This window comes from Felis catus, chromosome B3, assembly GCF_018350175.1.
Source record: "Felis catus isolate Fca126 chromosome B3, F.catus_Fca126_mat1.0, whole genome shotgun sequence".
Classification (NCBI taxonomy): Eukaryota; Metazoa; Chordata; class Mammalia; order Carnivora; family Felidae; genus Felis; species Felis catus.
In genome coordinates, this window is record NC_058373.1 from 21,515,095 (window position 1) to 21,540,052 (window position 24,958).

The window sequence follows — 24,958 nt, forward strand, 5'->3', positions numbered from 1 at the left end:
ACAACAACAGTAAACATCCCGATTAAAGATGGGCAGCGGACTGGACTAGCCATTTTCCAAAAAAGACATACAGATGGCCAACAAACACATGAAAAGATGCTCAGTGTCACTAATCATTAGGGAAGGTAAGTCAAAACCAGAGAGATATCAGCTCACACCATTAGGATGGCTACGATTGAAAACACACACACATAACAGAAAATAACAAGTGTTGGTGAGGACGTGGAGATATTGGAACAGTTTTGCACTATGGGTGGAATTTTAAAATGGAGCAGGGGCACCTGGGTGGCCCAGTCGGTTAAGCATCTGATTCTTAATTTCAGCTCAGGTCATGATTCCATGGTTCATGAGTTCGAGCCCCACATCGGGCTCTGCACTGACAACATGGAGCCTGCTTGGACTTCTCGCTCTCCTCCTCTCTCTCTGCCTTTCCCCCACTGTCTCTCTCTCAAAATAAATAAATTAATAATCCTTTTAAAATGAAGCAGATGTTGGAGCGCCTGTGCGGCTCAGTTGGTTAAGCGTCCGACTTTGGCTCAGGTCATGATCCCACAGTTGGTGGTTCGAGCCCCACGTCGGGCTCTGCGCTGACAGCTCAGAGCCTGGAGCCTGTTACAGGCTCTGTGTCTCCCTCTCTGTCTGCACCTCCCCCAGTCTCTCTCTCTCTCTCTCTCTCCCAAAAATAAACATTAAAAAGATTTTTTAAATTAAGAATAAAAAAATAAAATGAAACAGATGCTATGGAAAACAGTTATGGTACCTCCTCAAAAATGAAACTTAGAATTACCATATGATCCAGTAATTCCACTGTGGAGCATATGCCCCAAAGAATTGAAAACAGAGTCTCAGGGAGATATTTATACACCTGTGTTCATAGCAGCATTATTCAAAATAAAATGTGGTTTACCTATATGAAGCAATATTATCAGTATTCAAAAGGAAGGAAATCCTGACACCTGCTACAATGTGGATGAACCTTGAGGACAGTACACTAAGTGAAATAATGCAGTCACAAAGGACAAATACTTATATGAGGTGCCTAAAATAAATTTGTAGAGACAGGCACTAAGAGTGGTGGGTGCCAAGGGCTGAGAAGGGGAAATGAGGACTTAGTGTTCAATGGGTAGCGTTTCAGTTTGGGAGGATGAAAACGTTCTGGAGTAGATGGTGATGATGGCTGGACAGCAGTGTCAATGGACTCAATGCCAGTGAACCATACTCTTAAAAATGATTCAGATGGCAAATTTTACATCGTGTGTATCTTACCACAACTAAATACAAATTAAAAAAAAAAAGATATCTAGGTTTCACTCCAGGCCCTGGCATCAGAATCAGGGTGTGAGAACCTGTATTTTAACAAGCTTTTGAGATCCATTGCCCATGCGGCCCTCAGCTTCCCACTGCTCTATTTGGGTCCTCCCAAGCCAGTCCTCTCAAGGAACTGCAAGTTCATGCTGTAAGGGAGATAAGTCAGAGGAGATGTCTCTGATGTCAGTGCTGGCACCTGGACATCCAGGGAAGGAATCAGTGCTCAGAAGCCATAGCACTATTGGGCCTCCTGTGCCTTTCTTGGGTGATGGGCAGGGTGTCAAAAATTCAGTACCTAAGATAAATAGCATCTCATACAAAATTTTATTTTTTGATTCATTTTTTTAAAGTTTATTTGTTTTGAGAGAGAGAGAGAGAGAAAGGAAAAAAGAAAGAAGGAGAGGGAGAATCCCAAGCAGGCTCCACACTATCAGCGCAGAGCCTGATGCAGGGCTCAAACCCTTGAACCATGAGATCATGACCTGAGCCGAAGTCAAGAGCCGGACGCTCAACCGCCTGAGCCACCCAGGTGCCCCATTTTATACAAAATTTGAAAAAGATAAAATCAATGCCAAGAATCCCTTGTGATCATGATATCAACATTTTAAAGACAGGTTGTTGCTCTCTTTATGATCTTGCCTCGTTGTGCGAGGGCTGTTTCCGATCAGCTCACAGCTCTTGGGCTGTGCAGCCAGCATGTCCCCACTGGGCAGTGTACGAGGGTTTACTGTGTGGCAGGCCAGCACATTGGGCAGCGTGAGGCTTTTTATACAGTCATGTTTTTTGACTGTAGAGTTCTTACTTTTCCCACACGGTTTAAACATGAGGGGATATTTTGGTAAGTGTATATAGGACACTCATTGTTCTTTCTCCCACAGACTCCAATATGGCTCAGCATGGTGCCCACAACAGGTCACTGGTAACCATGGCAGGTTGGCCCTCGCTGGCCCACACAGCGGCTGGAGGACAGTGGGGAGGCCCGTGAAGAGTGTGACAGAGGACTTCAACTACCTCCATTTTGACCTTAGCTGGTACTTTCTAACTGATTAAGTTCTCCTTTCCAGCTTGTCTCTTAACTCAGGCAAAAGACCTGCTGGGCAAATCATCCCGTGATGGGAAGAGCAGTAAGTTCTGTCCTGATGCCAGCGAGCCCCCGTGTATTTGACCCCAAGACAATGATGAATTGACCTTCACTGCCCACTTACACATTCCCACTGGCCTTTGTCCCACATTCTCCCTATTCTCCTTATATGTCCACGTTCTCTAATACCTGGAAGTATTTTCCGCACTTAGGAGACAGTCTTGGAGACTCTAGTCCACTGTCTTCCTGGGGTTGGCCTCGCTGAAATAAATTCCTTTCTTGTTTCACCCACCACCTGCCTCTCTGCCTTTGGATTTTGCCAATGGGAAATGGCCAAAACTGGTCTATTTGGACCAGGTGCTCTTGTGCCCCAGTGCCCTGGTTATAAGTGGACCTGGCATCAAAATGAGAAAACACATTCTAGGGGGCCTGGTGGATATGGGTGGGAGCAGGCCTGAGAGTCACCCTGTAACATGGTCACCCTATAACATGAAGAGGTGCAGAGGCCACCGGCCTGGGCGATGATCCACCACAAGGACAGAGAAGCTTCAGCTATAGGGCCCCACACCCACCTCTCTAAGACCTGAATCTTGATTTGGAGCTCACATTTTCCTATTCCTTTCCTTTTAGAGATGGCCTCAAAAGATTCATGCCTGGGGCACAGGGTGGGGATGGGCTGGTGGCATGGGGGGATGATGTGGGTTTTTTTCCTTTGCTTAGAATTTAAAACAAACAACAAACCCCACAAGCATCCCTCAACTAATATATGCTCAATGGAACAATGACAAAGATTTAGAAGTGTCTAAATTGAGGGGCGCCTGGGTGGCTCAGTTGGTTAAGCATCCAACTTTGGCTCAGGTCATGATCTCATGGTTCTTGAGTTTGAGCCCCGTGTTGGGCTCTGTGCTGACAGCTCCGAGCCTGGAGCCTGTTTCAGATTCTGTGTCTCCCTCTCTCTGCACCTCCCCTCTTCTCTCTCTCTCTCAAAAATAAATAAACATTTAAAAAAAGGAGTGTCTGAATTGAAAAGTGATTCTCCCTCCTTCTCCCTCCAACCCCTAGCCTCCAGCAGTGACGCCCACTAACGGTTGCTGTGTGCCCTTTGGACATTCTCTCTTGTTTATTCCAACACACATACTCTTGTAAAGAACTTTTTAAAAATGACAGTTCAGTGATATTTGTGGGCATCTTCTTGAGCCCTTGTGAACTAGGGAAATTGCAGGGATCCTGGGAAGGCCTGCTCTTCTATTCATGTTAGGACCTGCACCCCCACCCTACACATGACTTAATGTAAGTCCTCCTCGTAAAGTCAAGGAGTTAATGATTTCTTTGGAGACTTCCAGCATGATGGATAACACCTAAGGAGTGACCGGTGAGGTTGTCCTGTACATTTTCCAAGACCACTGACTCCAGGCACCATGACACCAAGACTCCTGGCTCCTGAGCACTTGTCCTTGCTTTGGCCAGTTCCTGGATGCCTGAGAGAACACATACACCAGATCCCCATCCTTAATAAATACCCCAGACCCCAAGCAAAGACAGGACTTACTCTCCTTTCCTTCCTGAGTCTTCCAGACACTCTGTCCGTATTTGCTGTATGTTTTTAGTAAACTCCGCTCTCATTTCCTCTAGGCTTGCACTTGATTTCTCTCCTGTGGGAAGCCAAGGGCCCTCTGGGCTGATCCTTGGACCTGGCCAGCCTGCATCACTTGTACAGAGAGCTTCCTCACGCTTTACCCAGGTGCATGGGATTCTACCCTGTGGCACCACTAGGAGGCAACGCCTCCCTGGCATATTCCTCGTGGAGTCACACCCTGGAAAGAATCTTCCCAGTGGGCTTTACTATTAAAGTCTTTTCTTTGGGCTAAGGCTTTGAAGGTGGTCCCTAAAGTAAAAATACAATAAAAGGTGTGGTGGTGAGAAAACGACTCTGGATTCTGTCATACTTGAGTCAGCTCCCAGATTCACTGTCCCTTTTCCTTTTTTTTTTTTAAGTTTATTTATTTATTTTGAGAGAGAGACAGAGAGAGAGAGAGAGAGAGAGAGAGAGAGCGTGCGCAGGAGGAGCAGAGAGAGAGGGAAAGAGAGAGACCTCCAAGCAGGTTCTGCACTGTCAGCACAGAGCCCGATGCAGAGCTTTAAACCTGTGAACCATGAGATCATGACCTGAACCAAAATCAAGAGTGGGACGCTTAACCAACTGAGCCACCCAGGCACCCCTGGACTCACTGTTTCCTATCTTTATGACCGTGGCCAATTTATTTAACTTTCCTGAGCCTCGATTATCTTGCCTGTTAAGTGGGATTGTTGTAAAGATTAAACACAGTTTAGTGTGAAAAACCTCAAGCCCGTTGTCTGGCAGAGATTGGTATTCAGTAAATAGTTTTTGAGTGTCTTAAGTAAGCATAAACTGAATGAAGTATAACAAGGGTAAGATTTTAGCTTCTGTTTAAATGCCCAGGGTCCTTCAGGTAGGGTCGGTGGGCGTTGGAATACATTGTTCTTAATTCCCCTGTCAATGGCAGAGCAAGCAGGAAGCCTGTGGGAAGGCAGGACTAAGAGTCAAGCCCAGGCCTGGCCAGCTGTCCCCAACGTCAGGGACACTTTGATGAGACAGGGATCATTCCCTTCCAAACTCACGGCTCACTCACCAGCCCTTAAGAATGTCAGACACAAATCTTGGTTTGTGTTTTTCCAAGGTTTTCTTTTACCAGTGTTCTTCCTCCCTGGCCTCATAGCAGCTCTGTGCCGACAATATTATCTAAGTCATGCTAAGTCGGTTTCCTGCGGCTCCTGGGGACCAGCGTGCACGCATTAATCGGCAAGCACCTCTCATATTTCAGTAGTGCCTGTGCAGCAGATTGGCTAGTTTGCAATAGTCAACTCCCAGAGACTGAGAGCCAGGATGGGACAGATTTTGTTAGTTAAAATGCAAAGGGAAGTTACTCAAATAAGAGGCCTAAGCGCTATTGGCAGAAGGGAGGTGGGGAAGGGGCATAAGCAGAGAAAACATGGGTTTTGTTTGGCAGAACCAACAGTTACAGCCAAGGAGACACCAAGGAAACACTAGCCAAGGTGTTTCACTCACCTGAGAGCCCCTTGCTAGATGGGTCTCCCCTGACAGCCCCTTACATGAGCCAGTTTGAGCCAGATTGGAGTTGAGGACTGCATAGAAGTGCCTCACCCTTCCTCCTCACCCCTGAGTTGTCCTGAAGTTACCTTTAGCTCATTATAATACTAAGATCTCCTCTTGTGGGTGGAGTTTTCCACCATTTTTTCAAACATACAATGTACACACTAGCATGTTGACAGTCTAGGAATTGACAGTCTTGCAGAATTGAACCAAAGTGCCTAAGTAATAGGATATGTATATGTTCCTTAACGTATATGCAAGCTCCCCTCCCCTCCCCCTGATACACTGAAAAAAAGCTTTCTATACTAACTCCACAGGGAGATGGTGCTTTGAGAGCCATCTCCCTGTGTTCTCACCTGCAACAAATAATAAAAAGTTCTTTGCTTTCAACGGTTCCTTGGGTTGTGTTCAATATGCTGCACCCCAAGTGGCAAACCCCTTGAGTCCTGTTACAATTTGAGGAAGGGGCGAGGGGTCTGGCAATGATGGGCACTCCTGCAGGGGCCACTCTGGGAGGTGAGGACTGGGGTGGGAGCAGCTGTGTAGATTTGGGTGGGGGCTGGGTGTGAATGAGGGGGCACGACTGAGCATCCCAAATGGGGTTCTCATTTGCTGTGTTCTTCTAGATCTATGTGACCATTGTGGTCTGTAGTGACCCGTGACTCATGGCCAGTGTCTGGGTTGCTCATGTATTTATAGATAAGTGTTCCTACACACAGCTCAGCATTGAAAACTTGGGGGGGTTACATCAGAGGAAATAGGTCTTCAGAAGTTCACTGGGACCTCTGTAGCCTCAGACCACCTTGTGTGACATGAGAGAAAGCCAGCATTTGTGTATTTCACGCTAGTAGCTTATGAAGCCCCCTCACCTTGTAGGCTCTGCTGGTTCCAGGTGTACTGAGTGCACTCAGCCCTCAGGAGCTCCCAGGCGGATACACTGGCATTGTAAAGTTGTGCATGGTGTGGGGGGACAGGGCTTCTCCCTGGGGAGGGACTTGCCAGGTGGGGAAAACAGGGAGGGAGCTCATCCTTGAAGTCTGAGGAGAATTCAGCTGGGTGCAGGAGCAAAGGGGAAAGGTGCTCTCAGAAGAGGGAACAGCAGAAAAAAGGCAGAGCCCCTGATCCCATTTCTCACTGTGGTCACGATGACTGCCACACTGAATTGAGATGCAGTGGCTGTTGGGGGGCAGAGGTCTACAGAGAGCACGTGCTCCCCTCACTGTGGTTTTAAATATGAGGAAACTGAGGCAGTGGAGGGGTTAGGGCTTTGGTAGGGACTCTGGGAGGTGAATGGGCACTAAGAGAAGGGACTGGGTCATAGTGAAGGCACCAGTCCTGGCTGGCCTCATGCCAGGCAGCTGGACTTGACTCCTGTGCACAGCCCTGTCCCTCATCACACATCTGTCTCCTCTGGCTGATTCCAAATGTTTTCTCCAAAATGGGCAGATGCTTCTGAGCTCCTCCTTTTAAGGAGGATAGAAGGCCTTTTGGCATCATCTGGAGAAGCAGAGCAGCCACATGCTTGAGTCTATCAATTCTATACTGGGGTTTACCCCCAAATATGCTCGTGCTCGTGTGCACCAGGAGACCCCACATGCATGTTCCCATTCATGAGATCCCCAACAAATAGCAACCCAGATGCCCAGTTGCAGTAGGACCTGTAAGTCCATCCCCACATATTCACATGAGGGAATATTACATGGAAACAGAAACAGACAAACCACATCATATGAATGGCTCTCAAAACATAACCCAGAGCAAAAGAAGCAAGTCCCCGAGGGGACACACAGTGTGAGTCTGTTTATATAAAGTTCAAAAGCAGAAAAAGCTAAACAATATATTGCTTAGGAATACAGATGAAGCCCAAAATAAAACAAAGCAAAACTCTGAAAGAATCCACAAAAAAACCCTGCTACAGCTAATAAGCAAAGTTAACAAAGTTTTGGGGTGCAAGATCATTAACCCAAAATCAGTTGTGTTTCCAAACACCAGCAGTGAAGAATCCAAAAAGGAAATTAAGAAAAAAATCTCGTTGATGATAACATCAAAAAGAATAAAATATCTGGGAAAACGCTTAAACAAGGAGGTGAAAGACCAACACACTAAAAACTATAAGACCTTTTGCTGAAGGAAGGAAAGAGGGTCTGAACAAATGCAAAGACACTCCATGCCCCTGGTTGGAAGACTCAATCCCACACAGCTGGGGATGGATGGGGATGGATGGATGAATCTTCCCTTGCCCCCATCACCAGCTCCTCCCTGATTGGGAACCTGGGAATTGCCACAAGGGTCTCGGGGGGGCCCCCTCTGCAGCTCCCCCTCCTGACTGGCTTGCTCAGGAGGGCAAACTAGTTGGAAAGCCAGTGTGTATAGGGCCTCCTTGACGTTACCTGAGAGCTCAGTCTGGTCTTCCCTGGCTGGGAGGGTGCAGACCAGCACCCATGGGAGAGAGGAGTGGAAGACCAAGGCTGACCTCCCAGTACCCACCTGGCTTCCATGGGGAGCACCTTCTCCTTTTCAGTGGTCCTTTGCCACTCTTTAGGTGGACTTCCTCTCCTAGGACTCCCAGGACCTGGGAGGGTGCACCACACTATTGGCGGTGTGTGTGAACAAGGACTGTGTCCTTCAGGGGCTGTGATGTTGCTGAGGCCACAGGGGTGGGGAGGGACGCTGGGTGGCACACCAGTGGGAGTGAAGTTGATGTAGCTCAACATGATGCCTGTGGCAGCCAGCTCAAGAGCCAGGCTGCTGGGGCTGGTCCTTGCTCCTCTGCTCATTTGCTGTGACAGCACTTAGTAGACAACACCATATTAATAAAAGACAGTGTAATAGTAATTGTACAAAAAATAGGAGTTCGGGTCTTCATTGAGAGTTTTCTGCTGACCTCAGGCAAGATGCATGAGGAGTTTTGTTTGCTCATCGACCTTTCTGGTCCTGCCCTGCCAACTGAGGAACAGGGAGCTCTCACCCATGCACAGCCCCGTCCACCGGAGAGATGGGCTGGAACCGTCAACATTTGAGCTGTAAAAGTGGGCATTTAAGAAACAAGGAAGGGTTAGCACAACTCCTCGTTTTTACATCTAAGAGAACTCAGGTCCAAACCCCAAGGCTGCCTGGTGGCTCAGGATCTGCTTCTCTCTCACAGACTCCTGGCAGCATGTTTTTGGAGGGGATCTGGGCAGTACCTGTCACGGGGTCAAGCAAACATACGCTTTGACCCAGGACATCCACTTCTAGGGGTTTATTATCTAGAAACATTTTTACACATACAGAGGCAATATATGGATGTTTATTCCAATATATTTTGAACCAAGTGAAAAATTAGAAGCCTCCAATTTTTTTTTTCATCTCGATTAGGAAATTGTTAAACCATTGATGATAGATCCAACCATGGGCTGTGCAAGTATCAGATACTCTAAAGTAGAACTTTAAGTTCTAAAGTGTAAATGTCTTTATTATTAATTGGAAAAAAGTTGTACTAAGATCTTTCTGGTATGATCCAGTTGTACAAGAACAAACCTTGATATGCAAAGGTCTAGAGCTATGTTGCTCAACATAGTAGCCACTGGCTATATGCAGCTATTAAGCACCTGAAATTTGGCCCATCTTAACTGAGATATGCTGTGAGTTCAAGTATAAGACAGCAAACTACCATTTTTTATGTCTGATATTAGAGATCAAAAAAAGTGGGGGAGTAGTATTTGGCCGAATTTTGAAGTACAAAACAAATGACATATCATTAATAAGTTTTTTTTTAGTAATAACTACATGTTGAAATGATAATAGTTGGGATATGTTGAGTTAAATAAATTCTAAAATTAGTTTCACTTATTTTAACATGGCTTTCCTTTTTTAACATGGCTACTGTACAATTTAAAGTTATGTCTGTGGCACAGTTGACTGGGAGGCACTAGTTTAGAACAATACACATCAAACCATCAAGCGTGCTCAGCAGTGGGGCTGGGGGTGTTAGGACCTTCATCTGGCTCTTCTGCACTGTTATACAACTTTATATATTTGTGTATTACCTCTCCAATGATTAACAGAAAAAAGATGCTGTTGCTGTGACTCCTGGCCAACATGCTTTCCACCTCATCATGCCTGACACATTTGCCCTCCCTAATACCCAATCTCTAGGGAGGGCCCATGGCCCATGGAGAGAGGCCACCTGCCAATTCAGCATTAATTTTACCTTGGGTCATAGCAAGTGTGACCAACCCTTAAGGAATGAACACAGGACTTCCTGTCTCCCTGCCACGTTTACGGGGAGAGCAGACCAGATGGGGTGAGAGCCAGAAGCAGTGGGGGGAATGGGCAGGCACATAGCAACAAGAAGACCTGGCAGCTGGGAAGGGGAGAGCTGTGGGCTGTCATTAGCTTGTTTTCTTTAAGCTATCTCTAGCATTGGAAATGTATTCTTCCCCCTGACATAGATAGCAATTGAAGGCACAGTTTCTGGAAAATAGCAAGATAAATTGTGGTGTTTTCTGTGGGAGCCTGGGAAAATTGCTCCTGTTTGTGATGTGTGTCTGGGGCAATGAACCAACCATTTCCTGGACCCTGGTTGCTCCCAGTGGATTCTGTAATTCATTCACCGATTGCAGAGTCTAATAGAGCTAGAAAATGAGGGGCATAGCAGCCACCGACTGCCCGGGTCCCTTTGCATATCAGTGTGTCTCTGGCTACTACCTTTTTAAGGGAGGCATTAAGATGTTGAACCTCATTAACTTCTAGGTTGTGGAAGAGGATCCGGGATTGGGTCCCATTATTCCCCTGGATGGCTGCCTCTATTTTCCCAGGCCCAGGTTTTGTGTGCATGATGTGCGCACACACGTGCACACACACACACACACACACACACACAAATTAGAGGACATCTTGAAAACATTTCCAATCAAAGCAAAAGGGAGATTTCTAAAAATATCAAATGCTCCAAGTAAGAGGATTTTAAGTTAATGGAAAGTGTGTTTTGTTTTCACTTAGTTCAGTACGAAGATGACTAGCCACTTAAAATGCCTGAATATCATTCTGTTTCTTGTACTTATCAACTTTGCAAAGCAAATAAGTGGGGTTGCAAAGAGCCAAACCAAACAAAATTCCAGACTTCTCCTAGAAAATAACCAATAAAACACAAACAATTACAGCAAACGCTTTCAACATTAGTTGACGTTTCCAATTACATTTTCTGGAGCCTGAAATACACTGCAGACAGTGGCCAATTTATGTTATAAATACCATCGCAAATGCCATGAATTAAAACTGCTGCTGGGTAGTGTGCAGAAAGATATTTGGTGAAGATTGCCAAAGACAATCCTTCGCGAAATTCAAACCTGTCTGAAGTCCGCTCCTAGAGAGGCTGGTGTCCTTTTTAATTCCTCCCTAAATATTTAATTCAGACAGAGCAAATTTGTCATATATTTTTCCTCCCCACCTCTCTGCCCTCCTTCATTTTCAGTTCCTATTCCTCATCAACCCAGGAATGACTCTTGTAAACATTTCCATTCTTCCCCACCTCTGCCCCTGCCTGCTCCTCATTATTTCTGCTACTTTTTGCTAAACTTAAAAAAAAAAAAAGGTATAATTTCTGGTAACAGAAGGAAAATGTATTTGTGATAGAAAATGATTAAAGTCTTTTACTTTAAAGAGGAAATATACAAATCTACCAAGGAATAAATAAACATCACCCATATGGCCTTCATCCTAGAATAACAACAGATAGACTTTCAGTATATTTCTAGGTTTTTTTTTTTTTTTCTGGTAACAGATTAGACGTGTGTGTGCGCGTCTGTCATGAAAAGCATGTTCATTCTGCATATTATCATTATACATTCTTCTCTGTCCTTTTGCAAGTAGCCACTATATATTTCATCCTGTGGATAGACCATGGTTTACGTGCCCAATCCTCAGTTTTGGACATTTGGGTTGTTCATGTGTCTCACTGTAGTAAACAATGCTATGTAAATCCTGGCCTACCTTCAGGATTCTTTCCTCAGAATGGATCCCTAGACGTAGAATTGTACTTGGGTGCATACTACTCAACTGCCTTTCAGAAACTGGTTCTTACTTCCCACTGGTAGTGAGAGGGAATTCCCACCTCCCTTCACAGCCCTGTGTAGTAGAACCTATCTTTTCCCTGAGCTTCCCCTGACCCTGAGGTTTTAACTAATAGATGAAATATCAGCTGATGAAGGCTTATAGATATAACCCCTGCCCCCCGCCCCAGAAGAACTTTAGCGATAGCAAGGGCTCACGGGAAGAGGCACGCTCTCCAGGAAGCACAGGGACAGAGGTAAGATGCTAAGAAGTAACAGTAAGCAGCAAGGAGGCTGAGCCCTGGAGCTGGGGCTTCTCTGCGGATCCCTGGCACCTACATTTAGAAGCCAGCTCTGAGGAAGCCTCATCACGCTGGAGCCTGGTGTTGGCCGGCTGACACAGGGCTCGTTCCCTCAGGGAATCATCCTGGAGGCCTTGTCAGCTGAGAACAGATACACCCTTAACCAGCCAGTCTCAGCAGCAGAGGAGCAACAGGCCCCAGGAAGCAAAGCCCCCAACCTGAGCTTCCCTGCACCCGCGCTTAGCCCCACCTGAGCTTACCTGCTACAGTGGCAGAGTGGGGAGGGCCCAGCCTGGCCTCCAGCTTCCTCCTCTGGCCAGACAGGAAGCTGGCTGAGGAGGGCCCACCCTTTAAGAGGAGAAGTCCACATGAGGAGCATGTGAGCGCCCGTGCCGGGCCCCTCATGATCCTGGTGAGGCAATGGCCCCATGACCTCGCTCCCAGGCCAGAAAAGGAAACCAGGGCCCCATGTTGCCAGGCTGCTCAGTGTGGGATCCCATGAAAACAGCCTTGGGATCTGAGAGAGGTGGGGGGAGCCAGAACTTTCTCTTTGAAGTGACCCTCCTCCCCCCGCCAGTCCTTCCCCTGCTAGAAATGTCAGCATGGTTTGCATAATTGAGACAATTGGACATAATCGTTCTTTCAGAAGCCCCTCATCAGGCGGGCAGTGCCCGGGCCCTGAGGAGCTGGGAGAAGGCAGCACATGGCACTAATCATCCGTAATCCTTTCTCAAATCATCTGAGGCTGAGCCAGAGGTCGAGGTGAATTCCAGTATGCATGCAGTGTGAGTCCCACATGACTCCCGTCCCCATCCGGGCGTTCCTAACCCCCACTGTCCCCATCCTACCAGCAGCCTGCAGGACCCGTATCCACAGTCACCCTAAAACCACCATGGGGGGTGTACTGTAAGAATGGGCATGGTTATTCCAGCTTTCAGTGAGCTTTCTCAGCCTAGCAGGAAAAGAGATCAGCCAAACCCTGAAATTCTCCTCCATTCAACCCCCTAGGCAGGGGCTTGGGTCTCCCTACACACTTGTGGGTCTCCCGGGGTGCCTCTCTCATTTCCAAGAAGAGTGCACAGAAGTGCAGACAGACTGGATGCAGCGGCAGTTAGGGAGGTTTCCATTTCGTAGATGAGGACACTGAAGCCTCCGAGTGAGCATGTGAGGTGGAGCAGGAACGTAAGTTAGCCCCCCAGAGCCCTGGCTGGGGTGCAGCCTGAGCCTGGGGCCATGTACCCACCCTTAAGCTGCAGGAGCCCACTCCCACACCTGGAGGACACCCAGGGGCTCAAGGAGCCTCTGACTTCCAGAGGTGATGCTGGATTGTGAAGGTGGATGAGGCCATTTTCTGCGGAGGGGGTCTGTCCTTTGCTTTCATCAGCTTCCCTCAGGTATGTGCCTACCAGAGGTGGACAACTGTGTCCCATGAGAGTGGGGGTGAAGCGTGACTTCGCCCATGTATTGCTGGTGCATGCAGCCTGGGGGCAGGGCAGTGCTCACCCAGCAGCAAGGTTGTTTTCCTTGTAAACTTGTGGTTGGCTCTAGATAGACTCAATGGGCTTTTAGCCGGAGTTCCTCCAGGGGCCAGAGGGGCTCTGCAATGGCGGTATTTCGGATGGCACAGATTAAGACAGAATTATGGAGGCAGGGTGTTCCTGGGGTGTCAAGAATCAAACTGGGAGGAGCTGGGAGGCCCCCCATGGCAGGTGAGGGTCTCGTCTTCCCTAGCGGCATACTTGTGCCCCATCGTGGCTACAAGTTAGAGAAACTTGGTGTTCAGTGCCAGTGAGCACCCCCATCCCAGCCGGCCAGTTAGTGCCTCTCCAGACAATGGGCCAAATGGGCCCTTTCTGGGGTCAGATAACATGGAGAGAATGAGATTCGAGCCTTCCCAAAGTGAACATGCCTCCTCCCCAGAGCTGGCACAGTGAGGCAAGCAACCTGGAATTGCCATATGCAATGTGGTGGCCTGAGCCACATGTGGCTGCCCATCGGCAACCTGAAATTCACCCAGTTCAAAATGCAGTGTGCTCAGAGCACACAACACATAAGGTGGCCAAGACAAGACCGGTGATAATGATTTCATACTAATTGCACATTGAAACGAAAGTTTGGATGTTTTGGGTTGAATAAAATGTAGTATTAATTTTTTTCACCCACTTCTATTTATTTTTTAAGTGACTGCTAGAAACTTTATTTTTACTTATTTAAAATACTTTTGAATGTTTTTATTTACTTAGAGAAAGAGAAAGAGCAGGGGAGAGACAGAGAGAGAGGGAGGGAGAGTATCTCAAGTAGGCTCCATGTGTCAGTGCAGAGCCTGAAGGGGGCTTGAACTCACAAACCCTTAGATCATTAGCTGAAACCAAGAGTCAGATGCTTAACTGACTGAGCCACCCCGGCACCCCAAAGTGACTACTACAAACTTTAAAATGATATATGTGGCTCACATTATATTTTTGTTGGCTGGCGCTGAGCCAGAGCTGAGGGAGGGAGGGGATCCCAAGCAGAATTCTCCTTTCCAGAAGGTCTCGTCCTCTGTGCACGGCATCTGGAAGGATCCAGCACTAGGAAACCATGCACGAGAACTGTAGACACGCCATTAGCGTGTGAGGATTGTTACTCGTCCAGAGAGCAGTCTGAACCAATGATAATCGTACTGATACTAGTGACGAGGAAGACACACAGGCCAGTTAACTGGTGCCAGGGCTGTCTGTCTGTGTAGTGACCTACCCAATTGGTCACCCAGCCTCAGAGGTGGCGTATTTCTTATCTCGGGTAAAGAATAAGGACACTGAAGCTCCTAGGGAACAAGCAGCTTGCCTGTGATCACAGTTGGGGAGAGGATCTAGGACAGTGACCTGTGTGGTGACCTGTGTGGACCCCTGAGAAGGCAGCAGCAATCAGGCAGGGGGAGCACGGCGTGGAGCCAGCACTTGCACTCTGTCTCTGGGGTCTTGGTTTGGGTTCCTCTCAAAGGAGACTCTGAGACAAGCCCATGATGTTTCTCATGCTGCTCTGTGCCCTGCATTTCCTGACCAGTAGTAAGATCTCAAGAGCTGTTCAGATTCAGAAAGAGGTTTTGGACAAGACTCACTGGTGCCACGTGTCTTTCCATCAGGAGGCACCCGTTTGTCTGCTTGTCCATTTTTTGTCAGGTTAGGGGATCATGGTGATGATCACCTAGAGCCTTTATATCACTAGAACTTGCAAAATGGTGATCTTTAATTCTACCATTCCTTCTTCATTTATTCGCTGGAATTCACTTAGAAAGAGAAACTTCCCCTGACCAAATTGGTTATTGTGGTTCACACAGGAAAGGCAAAAGGTTTTGGTTTTCAGAGTAATGAGTTAGTTCCCTGGCATCATCCCAAGGTGACTAATGTGTTTCTTTTCTCAGAGTGTCAGTGTGAATTCATGGATGGAAACATATTTGATGCATTTCAGTTCACAGCAGTAACTTTCCTTATTGTTGCTCAAATGGTCCCAATTTCACATTGGCTCTTGAATCCTTCTGGCACAACACCAGGAGTCTCTGAGAGTGTCCTCGCTATCTGGAATGAAAAGGTGTTTCAGGCTTACCTTGTGCATTTCTTACCCTAGACCTGGATGTGGCCATTTTTCCAAAGACTATTTCTAAATGCCATTTTAGTGGGAAATGGTACTTAGAAATCAGTACCCTCCTTCTGAATTGAATTGTTTGTAGTCCTTGCAGTGGCAGAATGGTGGTATTTGTATGTGCACATTCATATAATATACATATTGTATACAACACATAGATTATATTTAATATGTAAGATATGCATCATGAGTTCATACTGATAGTTCTAACTCCAATTTAGAAACACAGCTAATTTACTTACTTTCCCCTAATACTAATTACTAATTTACTTATATGTGTCTCTTTGCGCTTATGCTGAATCTTATTCCTAATGACATTTGTTTTATCCTAGATATAGTTTCAGACCTATAATGCCAATATTAATGTTAATGACACAACTACTAAATGCAGTTTAAAACACTGTTTTGTTGTTCTTTTTGACTGTAGGTATATACCATTAGAGTTTTTAAATCTCTTAAAATGATTCTTCTCAGGGTGGTTATTCTGCAAACTTGATACACGGTTGGATTCACTTCTTTAATTTTCCTTTGGATTTTTACAAATTGGTTTGCAATTTAATTTTGTTTTATAATTATATGAAACATTTATATTATTGCAAAACAAAAACTGCAAACAAGATTTATCCAGAAGTATCTGGCTACTGTATCTATCTCTCCCCCTTATCTTTCCCTCCGGACAAGTAAACTGAAAAAAAATTTTTTTAATCTTTCCACTTTTAAATATTAGTGTATGATATTAATTCCATATATATATCCTTCCTTCTTTTTTTCACATAAATGGAAGAGTACTTTCTGTCTTCACTTTTTCTGGGAATTAGCCACTCATTTCTTTTTGTAGCTGTATAGCCCATATCTTTGGGTGAATACATGTAAGTTGATTCAACCGGATGGACATGTGGGTGTTTTTCAGTCTTTACAGGTCTCACAGCAACAAAAAGCCGTGCAACACATTCTTTTGCGTTTTGCCAGTAATCTTGAGTCTAGATTCCTAGAAGAGAAATTGCTGTAATTAATGGTAAATGCACACGTAATTTTGCAAATATTGCAAAATTCCCCTCCATGCAGGTTACCATTATGCGTTTCCACCACGATTTTAAGAGAGTTCTGGTTTTCCCATAGCCTCATCTATAGAATATATTGTTAAACTTTGGATGTTTGCCCATCTTATTAAGAAATGGTGTCTCAATATAGTTTTGATCTGTAGGTTTCTTTTCTTGGGATGCTTTTGTATGGGTTTTGGATCAGGGTAACACTGGCCTCATAAAATGATTTGGGAAATGTTCGCCTTCTTCTGTTTTCTGTAAGAGTTGGTGAAGGATTGGAACTCATTCTTCTTTACAAGTTTCATAGAATTTACCATAGAAACCATCTGGGCCTAGGGCATTCTTTGTGAGAATTTTTAAAATTAATAGTTCAATCTCTTTACTTTTTTTATAGATTTATTCAGATTTTTCTATTTCTTCTTGAGTCAGTTTTAATAATTTGTGTCTTTCCAGGAATTTGTCCGTTACATCTGGGTTTTCTATTTGTTGGCATGGTCTTCCCTTATAATTGTTTTTATTTCTAGAGATCAGTAGTAGCATCCTTGTTTCATTCTTGATTTTGGTAGCTTGAGTTCTCTCTTTCTCTTTCTCTCACTGTCAATCTAGCTAAGGATCTGTCAAGTTTGTTGATCTTTTTAGAGAACCAAACTTTGGTTGCATTGATTTCTTCTGTTGTTTTTCTATTCTCTTTTTTATTTCATTCTTTTCTAGTCTTATTTATTTCCTTCTGTTTGGTCCAAGTTAAGTTTGCTCTTCTTTTTTTAGTTTTCTATAGTTGAAGGTTAGATTATTGATTTGAAGTCTTTCATTATTAATGTAGGTATCTAAAGATATCAGTTTACCTCTGTGCACTGCTTTAGCTGAATTCTATAAGTTGTGGTATGTTGTGTTTTCATTTTTGTTCATCTTAAAGTAATTTAAAATATTTTGGTGTGACTTCTTTAACCCATTGTTTGTTTAAGCCTGTGTATAGTTGTGAATTTCTCAAATTTCTTTCTATTGTTGATTTCAAATTCAATTCCACTGTGATTGGAGGATATATTTAGTATGATTTAAATCCTTTTAAACTTATTTAGGCTTGTTTCATGGACTAGCATATAGTCTATCTGGACAATGTTCCATGTAAACTTGACAGAAATATGTATTCTGCTATTGGGTGGAGTGTTCTATTCCATGTCTAGAAGTCAATGTAGTTTTAATTTGCATTTATGTTACTATGAGTGAAGTTGGGCATCTTTTCTTGGGCATCTAAGTGCTTTCTGAATTTCTGCTTCTGTGAACTTTCCACATCTCCTACTCATTTTTTAATAGAGTCTTTTTCTTCATATTTAAAGCTTGTTCATATAAATTAAAGATGGTGAACTTGTGACTGTAATAAAGTGGCAAATCTTTCCCCCAGTTTGTCATTTGTTATTTGTCATTCAATTTTACTTACATGTCTTGGCCTCTTGCTTCCTTGCTAGTCACAGTTCATCAATTTACTTCACCACTGACATCATCTTTTCTTTTCTTTTTATAAAGTTTATTTATTTATTTTGAGAGAGAAAGACATTGCGAGCAGGGGAGGGGCAGAGAGAGAGAAAGAGAGAGAGAGAGAGAGAGAGAGAGAGAGAGAGAGAGAGAGAGAATCCCAAGCTAGCTCCATGCTGTCAGCACAGAGCCCAGCATGGGGCTTGAACTCACAAAATGTGAGATCATGACCTGAGCCAAAATCAAGAGTCAGATGCTTAACTGAGTGAGCCACACAGGCACCCTGACCTCTTCTCTCTCTCTCTTTTTTTAAGTTTTTATTTTAATTTTAGTTAGTTAGGATACAGTGTTGTATTAGTTTCAAGTGTACAATATAGTGATTCAACCATTCCATACCTCACCCAGTGCTCAACACAACAAGTGCATTCCTTATTCCTCATCACTTATTTCCCACCTCCCCTCTGGCATCCATCAGTTTTTTCTCTATAATTAAGAGTCTGGGGGCACCTGGGTGGCTCACTGGGTTGAGCGTCAGACTCTTGAGATCAAGCCCTGAGTCAGGCTCCACACTGGGCATGGAGGCTGCTTAAGATTCTCTCTCTCTCTCTCTCTCTCTCTCTCTCTCTCTCTCTGCCCTTCTCCCCTTCTCCCCTCCTTGCATGTGTGCTCTTTCTCTCTCTCTCTCAAAAAAAGAGTCTGTTTCTTGATTTCATGCTCTCTTTTATTCTTTTTGCTTGTTTGTTTTGTTTCTTAAATTCCACATATGAATGAAATTATGTGGTATTTGTCTTTCTCTGACTGACTTATTTTGCTTAGCACTATTTTCTCTAGCTCTATCCATGTCATTGCAAATGACAAGATTTCATTCTTTTTTTTATGGCTAAATAATATTCCATTGCATATATATACCAAATCTTCTTTATCCATTCATCAATTGGTGGACACTTGGGCTGCTTCCGTGTCTTGGCTATTATTGTAAATAATGCTGCTATTGAATAGACGTACACATATCCCTTTGAATTAGTGGATAATTCTTTGGATAAACATCCAGCAGTGTGATTGCTGGATCATCAGGTAGTTCTATTTCTAAATTTTTAAGGAAACTCCATAGTGTATTCTACAGTGGCTGCACCAGTTTGCATTCTCACCAACAGTGTATGGGGGTTACTTTTTCTCCACATCCTTGCTAACACTTGTTTCTTGTGTTGTTGATTGTGAGGTGATATCTCACTGTAATTTTGATTGCATTTTCCTGATGGTAAGTGATGATGAACATCTTTTCATGTGTCTCTTGGCCATCTGGATGTCTTATTTTGAGAAATGTCTGTTCATGTCTTCTGCCCATTTTTAAATTGGATTATTTGTTTTTTCGGTGTTGATTTGCATAAGTTCTTTATATATTTTGGATACTAACCCTTTATCAAGTATGATATCACCCTTTTTATACTGTGCAGAGGTGTGAGAATGACTTAGATATGACTTCCAAGGTTCACGGACTAGTGGGGGAGATGGTGTCTGTACAAACACAATTGAAATACAAGGCAGATTATAGGAAGCATTCTAATCAAATTTGCCAAGTGGTAAGAAAACATAAAGGGAGAGAACTTATCAGGAGAAGGAGGAGTGCTTCAACTAGACATGTTTGAGTGGGAGTCTAGGTGGAAAATTTGAGGAAAGGAGGCACTTTAGGCAAAGAGCTGGAGGAGGGATAAGCAGGACCTCAGGCAGGCTGGCAGACCCTGTGAATTGGAGCATAGTTCCCAGACAAGGACGAGTGATAGGCGGAGAAGGGGGATGACCAACCAGGCTGGGAATAGAAGGCCAAGTGGGAGATACCTGGGGATTGATTCTAAGGGCTCAGGCTAGTACCGGCCAAACAGATTTATGAATCCTGACCTGGAAGTCTTGTTCCAGATACCTTGCTTATCAAAGTTTTATTTGAGGTAGGACTTATATCCATGTAACAAAATATATTGCTGCTGGGATTGGCTGCAGAGCTGAGTTTCCACTTTCCATACTTCTGGATTATTTACCTACATTTTAAAACAAGAGTGCTGACTTTTGAATGACTTAATTGGCAAAATCTCTGACATAAAGAAGCTGAGGTGGTAGATTAAAAAGATACATTTGCTTTGTAAATGAAACTCATATTTGATCGAACAATGCCTCTGCAAATGAAGAAGGCTAGAGAGGAATTTAATTTTAGTATATGTGCTGCCAAAGCGAGCACTAGAGAGGTATTTTAAATCTTTGATGTTGTTATCAAAGATAATCACAAAAATAAATCAATGAATAACTAGATTAGGCTGAGACCTATAAGTCTATCAATGCCTTTTATCACCATAAACTCTGCCTCTATTTCTCTGTAAGTTCTCCACTGACTGACAGATAAACAAAGTAGTTTCTTTCCACTTAGGGGAGCTAAGATCCTCAAACATTTGTAACACAGGCTGTGGAAGCTCCACTTCCTGAAAGGCAGAGAGGTCCTTCCTGGTGCGTCTCAGGAGCTGAGTTGGCCAAAATATGCTGGTCACTCTCCAAAGGATTCCTGGCCCTATTGGCAGTTGAATATTGGCAGCAGCCTTTTTACACAACCCTTCTCCATTCCACACAGCTCCAGGCTTGTGGGAGCTGGAGTTCTTAACATGCCTTCATTGCTGGTCATTCTGCAATGGAGAATGACGCAGAATAATCTCCACGATGAAAATAAAACTAGTGACTCTGCAGTGGAAATAACCAATTCTGTCAAAGCTTTGTAGAAGTCTTAAAATGGTATAAATGTCAAGAACTGGTATGGCCAGTCTGGACACAGAAAGGCAGTCTGCTTGGAGTTGCTGTGGGGTGGCCTGGTCATGGCTGGAACTTCTGGAAGTTACACACACACACACACACACACACACACACACACACACACAAGCATTATCTGAGCTGGTTTTCCTTCTTACAAAATTCCTGACATCTTGTTCATCCACCTGTCCACCAACCACATGCAAAGAGGCCCAGTGGATCACATTGCTGGAGTCTCTATAAGTCTGAATGTCATGTTCTGCCCTCTGGTGGGACTTCACGGTGCACTTCCAAATTCCAAACATACATTGTGGCTGATGCTTCTTCAATCTTCCTTGTGGAGCAATGGCAAATCTCCCAAAATGTGAGTCCAGTTATGTGAAAGTCACTCTGACCTTTTCTTTCTTTAAGACATCTGTGTTCCTGAGAAGAAACTTGGGCAGCAACCATGGCAAGAAGTTATTTCACCTCTGTCTGACTTGGTTTATAGCAGCTGACTGCATGAGAAGAGCAGATCTCTGGGAGATACATGGATGTGCATGAGCCTTCTCACAGATCAGTCCTGAAAGCTCCCTTGGAATGTGTAAAGGTCCTATAGGCTGCGCTCCCCTCCCCTGACACCTGGCACAGAAGTTATTTATTATTTCATGCATCATGCCTCACTGGAAAGGGAGAGCTCTTAATGGTCTTCAACATAATCTCTGACAAGTCTCATCTCTTTTGAGTAATGCTTCATAGCTACTAAAATTTGGATTTTACCCAATCTGGTTTCAATAACCCATAAAGCAAAAAATGCACTCAAAACAAAAATTTAGGTGCATCCAGTAAATCTCAGTAAAGCTTTAAGCCAAAAGTTCTGGGAATAGAGTGCCCTTGTTACATGAATCTTTGTTTCAAATAGCAGAAAGACTGAATTTTAATCTTTTAATAAAAATCCTTTGAAAAGACTGAAAAATAGACCAAGGCAGGCTGCTAAGGAGTTCTACAGAGTGTGGAAACATCAGGAGAGATTCTGACATTCTATTTTTTTTTTAATTTTAATAGACTTTATTTTTTAAAACACCTTTAGCCTTTACAAATTGGAGAGATAGTATAGAGAGTTCTCATATATCCTGTGTTCTTCTATTATTAACATCTTATATTATTATGGTATATTCATACTATGAAATAGATACATGTATGAGGTATATATTACTACAGTAGCATATATACTGTGGTATATTGCAATTAATGAGCTAATATTGATATATATTTTTTTACTTTTAGAGAGAGAGAGAGAGTTCAGGGGAGAGGGGCAGAAGACAGAGAGAGAGAGAGAAAGAAAGTGAGAGGGAATCCCAAGTAGGCTCCACACTCAGAGTGGAACCCTATGCAGGGCTCGATCCCACAACCCTGGGATCATGACCTGAACTCAAATCAAGAGTTGGACACGCAACCGACTGAGCCACCCAGGCATCCCAATATATTATCATTAACTAAAGACTATATCCAGATTAACTAAAGGGCCACAGATTAACTACATTTGTGCTGTTTTCAGTTTTATTGAGATATAATTGTCACATAACATTTGTAAGTTTAAGGTACACAGCGTGTTGATTGCAAAATGATCACTGCCATAGTATTAGCTACCATCCCATCTTTGCACGTAGTTACCATTTCTTTTTTATGGTGAGAACATTTAAGATCCATTCTTTTGGCAACATTCAAGTATATGATATAGAGTTACTACTATCATCACCATGTTGTACATTAGATCCTCAAACTTGTTTAATCTTATAACTGGAAGTTTGTACCTAGTGACCAACATCTCCCCATTTCCCCCTACCCCAGAGCCCCTGCTAACCATCACTCTATGCTCTGTTTCTCTGAAAATCTAAATAAGTTTAACTTTTTTAGATCCCACATGTAAGTGAGATCGTATTGTATTTGTCTCTGACTTATCTCACCTAATATAATGCCCTCAGGATCCATCCATGTTGTTGCAAATGGCAAGATTTCCTTTTGTCTCATGGCTGAATCATTCTAAATTTTAAATATAAGTACTTCTTTCTCAGTTGACTCAGAAAGCAAGCAAACAAACACTTTGGTTAAAGAGATTGTTAGTAATTAGTCCCAAATTTTCCATTGTCCTGGGAAACTGCTTGGCTGAGGTTTTCCCTTCTCATCATACCCAGTTCCTTCCTCTCAAGGGGGCAATTAAACTTTTTTTTTTAAGCCACTGGGATGAAGAGGAGTGGTGTCTACTTTAAGAAGTCACCACCTCAGAGATGCTGCCTCTTACAGTATTGCATCTGCCCTGGAGAAACATTCTTTAAACTTTCAAACTGAGCTCTTAGGAGCTTGGACATTCTGAAAAACAAAAATGACCCCAGGTGAATTAAATTGGGGCAGCTCTGCATACTCTATTTTCCTCTTAGAGTCACAGTGCATTTTAGGATATTAAAGGCTCTGAAAAGTTATGCAGTTAAGAAACCTCTTAACTTTTACAGAGCCCAGCATTTCCTAAACTCATTGACCCTGGAAACCTCCTTTTCTTCTAAAATACCTCTAAATATCTCAGAGCCTAAAGAAGGATTTGGGAAGCCCCAAACTCAGGTAACCATGAACTTAACCATCTGAGGGGCCCATAACTGTTCTGTGTTGGAGGAAACTGCCTCCCCAGGTTTCCACTCAAACGTCTGGAGAATGGTTCTTGGTGGTCACTATTGAGGCCTCCCTTGGCTTTGGTGAGATGGGATCATGTCCCGATATGGATTCTATCTAAATAGCTCCCACTGTGACTCACTGTGGCCCAACTGTTCTGGTTGGGGAATGGTACCTGACAGGAGTGAATCTCCCAGCTAAATCAGCAGGAAGAGGAGGGGGACAACAGTAGCCCTGCCCCTGCCCCTTTCCTTTCAGACTCCAGGGAGAGCATCTTCTTCCTCCTGAGCTCCTCACTAGGCAAGACTGTACTATGGCCACTGGACAGAGGGGAGAGCTCTCTGAAGGGCTGATTGTGCTCAGCCTTCTGTGCAAACCTGGCTTCTGTGGTTCTACCGGTTCTCCTGGTTCTGTGGTTCTACAACATCCACCAAACCAGCTGACTGCCTTTCCCATGCAGAGGTTTTTAAACATGCCTTTCTTCTCCCTTTCTCTTTCTTGGTCTTTGACATTTTATCCAGCAAATTTGCTAAACTTGGGCCTTTCTTTCTGTGCCCAACTCATGCTCCACATGGAGGCAGCATTTCCAACAGGAGCCCTTCCCAGTTGGCCCAGCCTGGGGACTGTCACCTTCTTTGGTTATCATAGCATCTTCTGTCCTAGCAACTGCTGCTGTGCATGGGAGCAATTGTGCACAGCTCTGTGTTCCCTGCCATATAGACCCCTCTGCCAAAGGCATCATCATAATGCAGGAGACCCCATGTGCCTATGTTAAATGATGTGCACAGCTCTCCATGGGTGAACATCCTTTCTGTGCTGTGCTAGATAGCTCCAGACTTTCTATCTTGTGTGCTGGAGGCTCTGCATTTGTTGCAGCCCATCTTGGAGGGCCCCAGGAAGCTCTGCTCTGGCTGTACTTGTGGGGTTTCCACCCACACCTGGCTGCCTTGCCTCTGCTCCATGGTGAACCACTTGGCTCTCTTGGCCACCCTCACTTGCCTCCAGGTCCCCAGATCTGCCCCTTCTGGGAACTTCAGAAGGACTGGAGTTTTCCCCACTCACTGTTGGAAAGTCAATACCTTTCCCCTGCCTGTGCTTCATTCTTCTCGCAGGGTAACCTAAGACACACAGACCATGTGAAGACACCAGCCCCAATCTGCAGATTCAATGTCATCAAATTAATGTCTTTCTTTTGTTTGTAAGGAATGCAAGTACGAGTCATTTTTATTTGTAATTAATTTAACTTTTCAATAGTTTATATATCCATATAGTCCAAGAATTTTAAAAGCATAGGCAGGTTTATGGTGAAGTCTCCCACCCACACCTGGCAGCTATCTATATTTTCCACATCTCCAAATTGATAACATTTGTTTTGGTTTATTTTGTTCCCATCTGAAGATAGTGTGCGCAGACAAATATGAGCACAGGATCAGAAATGGAAATGTTTCTGAACGGGTCTACGCTGCCACTCTGGAAACCACTGACCTAGTATCAGGTCATTCTTGAGCACAGTGAAGCATGAAGTTGCCCAACCC

The 24,958-nt window shown here is 44.2% G+C and overlaps 1 protein-coding gene across 13 annotated transcripts in view; it reads right to left on the bottom strand.

Moving 5' to 3' along the window:
* The window catches only part of TRPM1 (transient receptor potential cation channel subfamily M member 1), a 143,704-nt gene that overhangs the window by 90,755 nt on the left and 27,991 nt on the right, over nucleotides 1-24,958 (bottom strand). For 6 of the 13 annotated variants that reach the window (XM_019831971.3, XM_019831963.3, XM_019831964.3 and 3 more), the window contains exons 1-2: nucleotides 12,117-12,326; nucleotides 8,407-8,543 (exon numbers count right to left, since the gene is read on the bottom strand). The exons of 2 other annotated variants lie outside the window; for them this stretch is intronic. In XM_019831971.3, coding sequence (XP_019687530.2) covers nucleotides 8,407-8,543; nucleotides 12,117-12,261 — 282 coding nt within the window. In that variant the 5' untranslated portion in view covers nucleotides 12,262-12,326. Of the gene's footprint in view, nucleotides 1-8,406; nucleotides 8,544-11,893; nucleotides 11,972-12,116; nucleotides 12,327-24,958 lie in introns of those variants that run through there. 5 more of the 13 variants (XM_019831965.3, XM_019831966.3, XM_019831970.2 and 2 more) reach the window with 5 other exon arrangements.